The 12,212-nt window shown below is 40.6% G+C and overlaps 1 protein-coding gene across 1 annotated transcript in view; it reads right to left on the bottom strand.

Moving 5' to 3' along the window:
- Positions 1-12,212, bottom strand: part of LOC145415053 (uncharacterized) — a 680,222-nt gene that overhangs the window by 306,790 nt on the left and 361,220 nt on the right. The window contains 1 exon segment of the mRNA XM_080284468.1: positions 143-276. Within this exon segment, the coding sequence (XP_080140594.1) occupies positions 143-276 (134 nt within the window).

The raw sequence follows: 12,212 nt of genomic DNA, 5'->3' as shown, positions 1-12,212 counted from the left end.
ATCTCCTTACTATCAACATACTACTTCAGATTTGTCAAGAAAAAGAATCTGCTAATAGTATTCAGTTGGCCCATAGTGACCATCTCAGTATTCATCCACACAAGAAAGCTTAGCCAGAAATGATCACATGCATCTTCCTCACCTCTTCTCCCGTAATGCTGCAATCTGTATTGTAAGACGACCCAGAAAGCGACTCATGATAGGGCGGCTCTTGGCGAACTTGTCCTTCAGTTCAATCTCTACTACATCATCTGGGTATCCCTTCAGATGGAACTCCTGCACATTGAAAATACAAGATTACTTACTACATTTGTTATAAATTTTCTGATGAAAATTGCATCATAAGAAGAACAAAAAGCACTCAGAGAATGTGACACCCACACATTAGAATCAGTATAAAGTTCTATCCATACAAGCGGTGGGCATCTGTGATCTGAAACTACAGTATAGTCATGAAAAAATGTTGGAAAATAATTGTGTAGATGTGGTGAACTGAAGCATCTTCCCTACTTCTGATCTACTGATCATATGGCATGACTAGCCATCATGTTTTGACATTGATGAGCAATGTTCTTATACATGACAGGTGACCAATGAACAAATGGAAAGACTTCAAGGCCAACCTCTGCCCCATGCCCTTGCCCTCAGCCTTGACTGCTCCCCAAATCAGGTCAATTTATCCTTACCTGAACCTAAACCCACTGACAATGTTTGGTTCAAATCTGAACGTGTTAAACTTTACAGTGTGACCTTCACCTCTGAAAACAGAATAAGTTCATTCCTGTTTAACCCTAAACCCCTCCAACAAGTCTGATCCAAACTGAATTAGATCTATTTGCATCTAAAGGCTGAAACTTTGATTTTGGCCTGTGACACTTACCTTGAATGACTGTTCTAAAGATTGAATCATGTCACCCTTTACCATCCCTCAACCGTTCCAGCCACTCTGGTTCAAATCAGATCAACACTCTGTGAGCTGACCTTGCCCTTGACCTATGACCCTTTTATGTCTAAAATTAATCCTTTGTTTCTCTCATGGTGTTTGATCATTATTTCATATTTGGTGCAATTCCGTCCAATTGTTTTTCATAATCTTGCTGACAGACAGATACAGATACACACAAACACACACACACACAGGCAGCGTCAGAGGCAACACGTCTGTCTCCTCACACTGCGCTGGCCACCCTTGGCCACAACTGGCCACACCTAAATAGTATCTTTATATGAGTCAAGCTCTGTACTAGGTTAAACTAAATGGTGGTCTAATATAGTAATGCAAGTAAAAGCAAAAGTGTTGTCCAAATAACAGAAAACAGCCAGTCAGTGCAACAATGTGCTGATCAACGCATCATCAGCTGTGTCGTCTATCACCAGGCGAGTAGCAAGGAGACCCATACTTGTAAGTAGAATCTTTCCAAATAATACAACTAGATGAGAACCATCTTTAATAAAGTGAATATGGAAGGAGTTAAGAAAAGGGATAAAGGTAGAAAACAGGATGATGATTTCTACCAGGAACTGGTTGAAATGGAAACATATAACAAACTAGTATCGAGGGTGAATAAACTGGAGAAGGGTTTTCAGAGTGAAATGGTTGAAATTAAGAAGTAACTCCGCATGCAGAAGGAAGAAAATGAAAAATTAGTAAAGGAATTAAACAAAATGACACAACAATAAATGAGCTGTCAGTTGAGGTGGGTTCACTAAGAAGGAAGATTCGTGAAATGGCAAGTACAGTTATCAACCATGAGAGTATTATGGAGTAGTTCAGAAATGATACGGAGACAGTTAGGCAAGGAAGCAGTCTAATAGACCAAAGCAGTGATACTGAAGAGAAGATAACCCAGGTGAATGAAGTGATGCAAACTTACAAAGATGATCTGGAAACTATGTATGCTGAAATGGTGAAAGTTAGGAAAGACTGAACCATGACTCGAAGATGAAAGCATTTGAATGAATGTGAAAGAAATATTAAAAAACAAAGCAAACCTGGACACAGAATCAGCAGATATCAACAAATCTATAGTAATCAATGGTATACTGTAGATGAAGGAATAAAAACAAAATTTCGAGACAAAATGGAGATGGCAAATATAATGAGCATATTGAAGGAAGTGTCAGAGGAAATCTGTGATAAAGACATAGAGGAACACAAAAGGCTAGGGAAATATGAGAGAAATAAGTCAAGGCCCCTAAAAGTAACCTTCCAGAGCATGAACACTGTGGAGGAAATACTAAAAAATGCAAACAATCAATCCATATACAATCTATATACCTAGGCCGCTTCCCCCAAAGAAAGGGAGTAGCTGAGACAGGACGACACACTCCCGATTTACTCATCCACACACACACACAGTCATTCGCATCTTAGCCCCTGGGGGAAAAGGGACACATCCTCACCGCATCACACCGGACGAGGGTCAACCGTGCAGTGCAGTCAGCGACATCCACAGCAGGGCCTGAGAGCAGAGCTGGTTTACTCCTGCCATTTCATAATGGACCCATCCCCTTACTCGCACCTGACCTGATCAGCTGATCAGACCAAATGTGGGAGAATATCCCCTCAGGGCTGTATCATCATTTATTCATTCAAAGTTTCTCTCCAGTCATTCCTATCATGCACAGCCACTCTTCCTTGCTCAACAGACATCCCTCTTGCATCCAACGCTCTCTTCACACTGTCCATCCATCCTATTCGTGGTCTACCTCTCAACCTTACACCTCTCACATCCGATCTAGTTATCTTTTTCACCAGTCGCTAATCGTCAAACAAATGCAAACTCATGGAAAAAGAGGAATTTAAAAAATTATGGATAAAAAGATGCCAAACTCAAGAGGAATTGGTAATACGAAAAGTGAAGAAGGAGGAGGCAAAAACAAAGAATGAGGAAAGATCACACGAAGAGAAGTGAAAATTTTTTACAAAGTAATTGGACTGCAGGTACACAAGTGGCACACAACCAACAGGGAACAAAAAAGAAGGAAGGTAGTAGACTCAAGTTATGGCAAGTATGTAAACAAGATGATTGAGTTGATGTACTCAAATGTAGATGGAATGGTGCCTAAATAATTAGAGATGGAAGACTATACCAAAGAAACGAAACCACATATTGGTTGCCTAACTGAAACAAAATTAACCCCAAAGACATTAAATGATACCCTAAGCTTAAAGGAATACAATATATGGAGAAGAGACAAAAATTTAAGAAAAGGAGGAGGAAATATAATCTTAACAAAAAAAATCTACACGTCAAAGATATAAAACTAGATATACACTCACAAGTAGAACTGACTGCACTGGAGAGTAACACATCTATCTATCTATCTATTGCCAGATGCCTCTATTCCGTTTGGGGTGGCCACAACTAAATCGCCTCCACGTTGTCCTGTCCCCTGCCATTTCACTGCCCTGCTCCCAACTCACACCCCCCTCTCTCATATACCTCCACCCCATCCCTCCATCTCATCCTCGGCCTCCCCCTCCCTCTTCCCCCCTCCACCTCACTCACATACACTCTCTTCGTCAGTCTTTCACCCTCCATCCTCTCCACATGGCCAAACCACCTCAGTGTGCCTCATAATGCTTCCTATCACATCCACATCCACATCACAACGCTCTTTTATATCCTCATTCGTCAGCCTGTCTCTCCATGTGACTCCACAGGCTCCTCTTAAATAACTCATTTCCACTGATCTCACTCTTGACTTGTGTCCTTCCAACAACGTCCAAGCTTCACTTCCATACGTTAGAGTTGGTATCACAATACTGTCATGTAGTAACTTTTTCATTTCCATGCTCACTTCCCTGTTTCTTATCACTGCTTTCAAAGAACCAGCAACCTTTCTTCCCTGCTGTACTCTTTCAAGCACTTCACCCTCCAAACCTCCATCCTTACTCATCACACTACCCAAGTACTTAAACGTACTCACATTTTCCAATTCCTCACCATCCAACCTCGCTGTACATTCACTGACTTCACCTCTCTCAAAGACCATCACTTTACTCTTCCCTACATTCACCTTTAGATTCCGTTTCTTGCACACTCTCCCAAACTCATCCAAGGGAAATTAATGGTGGCAAATTTGTATAAGACATCCAAAACAAACACCCAGAAAAGAGGCAACTATGAAGACCTGGCAGAAAGTACAATTCAGAGTGTAAGATCATTACTACACAGAATGGAAAAGAAATATGAAAAAATTATATTAACTGGAGTTTTCAATACAAATATAAATTGGAATACTCTTGTTCTGGTGTCAACATCTTTTTCCATAAGAAGTTGTAGTATCACACATTTTACATAATAATTTTTAAAGCTGTTTAGTCATAATTAACAGTGTGTAATGAAGTGTGAATGATGAACAACCAAATATCATTTCGCTGTTAGCTGTGGTATAGAAGAAGGTGGATGGCAGACCACAAGTGCCACCCTGTTTCAATTATAAAATGAAGGTTAGGAGAAGTGAAAAGATATCTGAATAGTGCGTAAGTGTAAAGTCCTGGGGAACCATTATTATGTTGGTATATGTGAATGTACTTAATACCATTCTATAGAGGTGTGTAATGTGCTAGTAGAGTTGTCATTTATCTCTACTTTTTGCATAAGCCCAGAGTATACGTAAATGCTTGGCACCTCACTTTTAGCTGAACTCAGCACCGTGCCCAAGTCGGCACGGTGAGCGTACAGCGTCAGAAGACGTCATATAGTATCAAGGGAGGTGGTATCGCTCTTACATATCTCTCGGGTCGCAGTTATATTATTCTGTGCCCAATAAAGAGAGATTTAATCTGCTCATTTCTGTCACCTTACGCTACCACTTAATATAACAGACCAGCTTCCACCTTCTAGTGGCAGAGGACCTCTGGTGCGAAGTGTCGGGCAGTGACGGCGAGTGGCTGACGTGTACTACAGACAGTGTCGTCGATCTCCAACACCGTGGTCTAGTTATACTATAACAGCAGAACACATAATATGTAGTCAGCTGTGCTATTCCATATAACGGCTACACAAATTGGTGGATCCAGTGGAATTAGCGGCTAAACTGACACATAAATTTGGTGTTAGCGGTGGCACGATATTTGGTGCTAGCCGTGGCCCGATACACTCTAGATGTAAGAAGCCACGAAAGCTGCTGGGATCAAAAGCTCCAGGATCTTATGCAGGAGTTTTTCCTAACATAGCATGAAAAGGAAAACATCAGAAAAAGAGGACTTGATGATCCATCAGTACTAGATCTTATACTTACTAGGCAAGAAAATGATATTGACAATATAATGTATCACCCTCCATTCGGCAAAAACAACCATGCAGAATTAAATTGCAACTTCAGGACTGCATATGACAGTTACCAGTGAAGAGAGTAATAGTGAGGAGAGTTACAAAGAGAGTCTAAACTACAAAAAGGGCAACTATCATGACCTGAAGAAGCACTTCTTAGAAACAGCATCGGAAAAGGAGCTTAGAGGACAAGATATAAATCTATATATCTATCTATAGCCTGATGCCCTAATCCCGCAAAGGGTGGCCGCAGACAAAACACCTCCAAGTAGCTCTCTCGCCCACCATTTGACTGCCCTCCCCCCAACTCACTTCCCCCTCCCTCGTATACCTCTCAACTCCATCCCTCCACCTCATCCTCGGTCTTCCCTTCCCTCTCCCTCCCTTCACGTCACATACATACACCCTCTTAGTCAGTCTTTCATTCTCCATTCTCTCCACATGTCCAAACTACCTCAGTGTATTTCTTCTAATTTTCTCAACCACATCCACATCCACCCCTGAACATTCCTTCACTTCTTCATTCGTCAACCTGTCCCTCCATGTCACTCCACATGCTCCTCTCAAGTAGAGTACCCTCGTGTCCAACACGGTAATATTGTCATGCATGGGTCCCGTGTTGGACCAAAAACGTGTTGGACTAACAATAGAGCTTATGGGGAAAAATGAATTATGTCAGCAACCCTAGGAAAAATTCACCCTAAATACCTACCATATACCTATACATATATTGGTACTATTGTAATTATAATAAATGGTACTGTGCTATGAATGATAACTAACCTTTTAGGATAGTGTTGGTGGGCTTGCTGGGAATGGAAGGTGATATCCAAGGCTGTAGGTAGTCCTATTGGGTCCCCAGAGGATGGCTGCTGGCGTCACTAGTGGGTAATGGCTGTTGCTCCTCCTCAACCTCCCTCAAAAATCCTTCGAAATCACACTCAGAATCACTATCTTCGTCCACAGCCATGGAAGGTCCTGCTTCTGCCTGTCCTAGCACTGTAATTCTCGGCAAACGGCATGCTTCTCACACTGTTGCCAAAGCCCCGTCTCGTGACTGTGGAAAGTGATCGCTGTCGCTGACTCGGTAGAGAATAAGGAGAAGCAACTTTGTTTATAAACTGGTACGCACGCCGATGAGAAGGGTTTCAAAACGATTGATATTTATTCTAAAATATTAATATGTATTCAGTGTCAGGCTAAATGTTCAATGCTGTAGTACGATACATTCTCTGTCGAGTCGCTTGGGTTTTGGTCACACTGTTTTGCCCGTCATATCCTCAGCAGGAATCCATCCAGATGAATTCCAAATGCCCGTGGTATCGTCGGCAATTTTACCACGTTACCGTTCCGATTTACCATCGTATCCTCGGCAAACCTGGTATGAAGTGCCGTGTGATAGCCTTCGGCTGCCAGGATCTTGTCTGTTTTTTATTGTGGTCCTGACTTTAGCTTCATTCATGTCGTAGGCCTTGGCAATGTCAACTTTCCTCTCCCCTTTCTTCTTCCTCTCGATGCTTTCTAGCTTGGCGGCCTGAGGGAGATGCTGACGCTTCTTGGGGTTCTCAGAAGGCTTCCTAGGCATCGTGAGCAGGGTAAAATGCAGTAACAAGGGCAGAAAATGCAGCAAGAAAAAAGCACCTTCCAATGCAATTATGCGACTGAGTGGCGCTGCGGCGGGGGAAATTTTAATAAAACATCACCTGACACCAGAAGCGTTTTTAATTGGGCGGCATCACGATTACGTCACGATAGCGGGCGGGGAAGGCTACTTGATCAGAAGTTTTCATTGGCTATCATCATCATGGGAATGTCCAGTATGACCGTGTTGGACCAGGGGTGATCGTGCTAGAGTTGAACTCTGCGGATTTCGCCCACTTCTCGGAGCTCTGTGCATGTTATGCTAACACACTTGTGTTGCAGTAATTAAATCGTATTAAATAATACTAATTATTTGCTCTCCGTGCTGGACTAACGCGTGTTGGACGCGAGGGTACTGTAAATCATTTCCACTCTCATTCTTGACTTGTTCCCCTCTAGCAAGGTCCATGCCTCGCTTCCATAAGTCAGGGCAGGGATCACAATACTATCATGCAGTGACATCTTAACTTCCATACTCACCTCCCTATTTCTCATCACTGTTTTCAGTGAACCAACATCCTTCCTTCCCTGCTGTACCCTTTCACCCACTTCATCCCCAAAACATCCATCCTTACTTATCACACTACCCAAGTACTTGAATGCACTCATATTCTCCATATCCTCACCATCCAACCTCACTATGCATTGTGGCTTCATTCCTCTCAAACACCATAACAATTGTTTACATTAACTTTCAGATTCCTCTTCTTACACAGTCCCAAAATCATTCACCAAACCTTGCAACTCCCATGCATCTTCACTCAACAATATTGTTTCATCAGAAACAGCAACACTGGAATTTTCTACATCTCACCCTCATTCATTAGAGCCACCCCCACATCCACTGCCCTCCCTTGCACCTCCTTTACAACCCCATCCAGGTATATATTAAACAGCCATGGAGACATCACACATCCCTGTTTCAGTCCCAAATTTAGATCAGAGAACTCACTCAGCTCACCATCCACTCGCACCACAGCCCTAGCTCCTTCGTACATAATCTTAACTGAACTCAATAATTTCCTCTCCACTCCATATATTCTTAATACCTTCCACATACCTTGCCTATCTATTCTGTCATAAACTTTCTCCAAGTCCAAGAAGGCAGCATACACTTTCCTTCCCTTCTCTAGATACTTCTCCACTAAACATCTTAGAACAAATATCTGATCTACACACCCTTTTCCCTTCCTAAATCCCCCTTCTTCTTCTCCAACTAGCTCCTCTGCTATATGCCTAACCCTATCAATGAGTATTCTACCATATATATCTCTTCACATTAAGAAGGCAAATAACCCTATGGTTACCACATACTTCTCTCCCCTTTTCCTTTGTATAAAGGAACAATTATACCTGATTTCCAGTCCTCTGGAACCCTTCCCTCTTCCCAAGCCAATCTACACAACTTCCATATCCATTCCACAACAATCTCACCCCCATACCTCAGAATTTCACCACACACTCCATCAATTCCTGGGGCCTTTCCCATCTTGATCTGCTTCATTGTTTCCACTACTTCTGCCCTACTGATCTCCTCCTCCCTCCTCTCATTTCTTCTTCTCCCAGCCATTCCCCAACCACTTACACTCGCACTGCTGTCACTTTCTACATTCAACAAATCCTCAAAGTGCTCCTTCCATCTCCTCAATTTCTCTCTGTTCTCCACGAACAATCTCTTATTAGCATCTTTTACTTTAGTATTATATACTGTATGTATATATATATATATATATATATATATATATATATATATATACAGGTAAGCCCTTAATTCACACGAGGGTTACGTTCCCAGACCCTTCGCGTATGTGGTAAATTCGCGTATATGTTCTGACCTTGTGTACACATAATTATGCATGTCTACTAAGTATATTACATCTAAATAATACTGTTTATGCACTACATACACCTTATAAACTAGCATAAACTATGAAAAACAACAAAAATGTAAGAAATTTAACACTGAAACCTGACAAGCACAAGCGTAGGTGGAGACACTTCAACAGTCTGGTGCACAAGCCCTCACTCCTCCCATATGCTACATTCTGCCTTCTTTATTGTCCAAACAGTTGACTCATTCACCCCAAACATACAGTTCCGAGCCAGTTCACAGGCGTAGGTGGAGACACTTCAGCACAGTCTGGTACACTAGCCCTCACTGCCTCCCGTATGCTACGTTCTGCCTTCTTTATTGTAAGAACAGTTGACTCACCCCAAACACACGGTTCCAAGACAATTCACCACGAAGTCAATTCACCATCAAAACATGGACGATTTCCTGTCATTTTATAAATATACTTATTATTGATTAATTAATACTTTAATAACTAATTTTCAGGGGGATTTTATAACTCATATAAGTAAAAAACTAGTGTACTGTACTTGCTAAATAAACTGGTATGTAAATAAATGACGGGGAATCGTCCTGATGGAGAATTGTCGCCAACATTCCTCCCTTAAGTTTGTCCAACACTTTAACTTTCTCTGTCACCAACATCACTTTACAAGTCCGTTTTGGTGTGTTACCACATGCATCACTAGCACTACGCTTAGGCCCCATGTTGGCAGACAAGGCAAGCAATCACTGGAAGGCAGAAAAATAAGCCACAAATTACAATTCGCAAGTCACGCATATTTCGACCGTCGGATTCAAACTGACTGTGTGGTGCGTGGTAGACCGACCTCCCACACACACACACACACACACACACACACACACACACACACACACACACATATGTATGCACACGAGCAGCAGGTAGGCATTTTAATATTTTATTTATTTCTCTTGTATATTAAAATTATTTAACTGAATACTATAATTTTATGTTTTAATTATTGTACGAAAAATTCGTGGATAACCGAAATCGCGTGAAAAAAGTTCGCGTGAATTAAGGGCTTACCTGTATATATATATATATATATATATATATATACAGGTATTATATATAGAAAATTCTGTGATTTTTATGGAGTCCAAAATTACATCCCTCAGCACAGAGAAACAGAAATGAAATTAAAGAAATGGTTTAACACAGAATGTAAAAAATCAAAAGAAAAAAGAGACTTGTTGTGGAACAGATACAGAAGACACAATAGTGAGAGGGCATATAACAACTGTAAACATACAAGAAATTATTATACAAAAATAAGGAGGAAGGTTCAGAGACAGTTTGAGGAAGACATTATAAACAAATGTAGTGATCAACCTAAGCTATTTCACAGCTACATCCGAAGCAAGACGAAAGATAAAGATAAAATACAGTCCATTCTGGATGAGGAGCTCATCTATATACAAGAGAAAGATATTTGTGAAGCACTAAATAAAAACTTCCAATTAGTTTTTAAAAAAGAAAATAATTTAGAGAGAGATATGGAACATGCATGCCCACACATATTACCAGATATACAAATATCAGAAAAAGAAGAACAGGAAGAGTTAAGTACATTAGACAATGCAAAAGCAAATGGTCCTGACAAAATTTCAGGTCTGGTACTACATGAATGTCCAGAAGAGTTAAGCAGATCATTATATTTAATATTCAAGGAATCCTTAGGTCAAGGTAAACTACCTGATATTTGGAAAAAAACAAACATTATTCCCCTATTCAAGAAAGGGAACAGACAGAATCGACTCAACTACTGACCAGTATCACCAACCAGTTTTGTAAGATACTAGAAAAGCTGATAAGAGAATCTAAAAGAACACAGTCTGATAACAGAAAGGCAGTCTGGTTTTAGAAAGGGAAAATCATGTGTTACTAATCTATTAAGCTACAATGACAGAGTTCCAGAAACATTACAGAAAAGAAAAGGATGGGTGGACAGTATCTATTTAGATTCTAAGAATGCATTTGACAGACTACCGCATCAAAGACTTTTATGGAAACTGTACCATTAAGGAGGTATCCAAGACAACCTGTACTGCTGGGTGCAGGATTTTCTCAGAAAAAGGGAAATGAGAACAGTACTAAGGGGAAATTACTCATCATGGAGGGGAGGGACTAGTGGAGTTCCACAGGGTGGCACAAATTAAGTTTTTAGTGTATCTAAATGATGTATACAGTAACACTGGCAATGGATGTATCTAACTATGTTTGTGGATGATGTAAAAATACACAGGAAAATTACTAACAAAGATTCTTGCAAAGAGCTACAAGAAGAATCAAATAAGCTTCAAGAATGGAACAATAAATGGCAAATGGAATTTAATGTGGACAAGTGTCATGTAATCAAGTTTGGTAAAAGTGAGAAAAGACCAGATTGGGATTATAAGTTACGATGATCAACCCTACACATATCAGAAAGGGAGAAGGACCTAGGAGTGATTACCAATAACAGACTATCTCCAGCTGACCACATCAGTGAGAAGGTACTTAACATGTATACAATGCTTGCTAATCTGAGAATAGCTTTCACTTATATAAATGAATACATGCTGAGAAAGATAACAACATCATTCATCAGACCAACCCTGGAATATGCATCATCAGTCTGGAATCCTCATCTCAAAAAACACATAGATAAGGCTGAAAAAGGACAAAGGGCAGCTACAAGATGGGTCCCAAGCTTAAGGGATCTAAGCTACAAAGAAAGACTAGAAAAAATGATTTTACCAACACTAGAGCAGAGATGGAAAACAGGATACATGATTATGCTATATAAATGCATCTCACGGAGAGAGAAAAAAGACATAAATAAATATAATTATAATGTTTAGGGAAGCATCAGCAAAAGGACACTGCAAAAAACTATATAAAATGAGAGGCGATAACGATGCAGGGAAATTCAGTTTCCCTAATAGGGCAATCGATCAGTGGAATGCACTACCGAATGAAATAGCGTGTGCCAAACCTATTCATAAATTTAAGGATATATATGATAAAAATGTGGAGGATGTAGAGTGAGACTGATGAGGAGAGTGTATGTGAGTGAGGTGGAGGGGGGGAGAGGGAGGGGGGGGCCAAGGATGAGATGGAGGGATGGAGTGGAGAGGTATATGAGGGAGGGGTGTGTGAACTGGGAGCAGGGCAGTGAAATGGCACGGGACAGAGCAACATGGAGGTGATTTGTTTGTGGCCACCCCTTATGGGATTAAGGCATCTGGCAACAGATAAATAGACTGACAATAAAAATGGCTTAATACATGGGACAGTGCGAGCTTAACACATTCCTGTAATGATACAATTAGGTAAGAACAATTAGGTTCGCACACACACACACATATATATATATATATATATATATATATATATATATATATATATATACAGGATACAGTAAAACCTC

This window comes from Coenobita brevimanus, chromosome 101 (assembly GCF_032717465.1).
Source record: "Coenobita brevimanus isolate Jiangsu-jjx chromosome 101, ASM3271746v2, whole genome shotgun sequence".
Classification (NCBI taxonomy): Eukaryota; Metazoa; Arthropoda; class Malacostraca; order Decapoda; family Coenobitidae; genus Coenobita; species Coenobita brevimanus.
The sequence above is the reverse complement of the archived record's forward strand: the minus strand, read 5'-3'. Positions and strand labels throughout refer to the sequence as shown.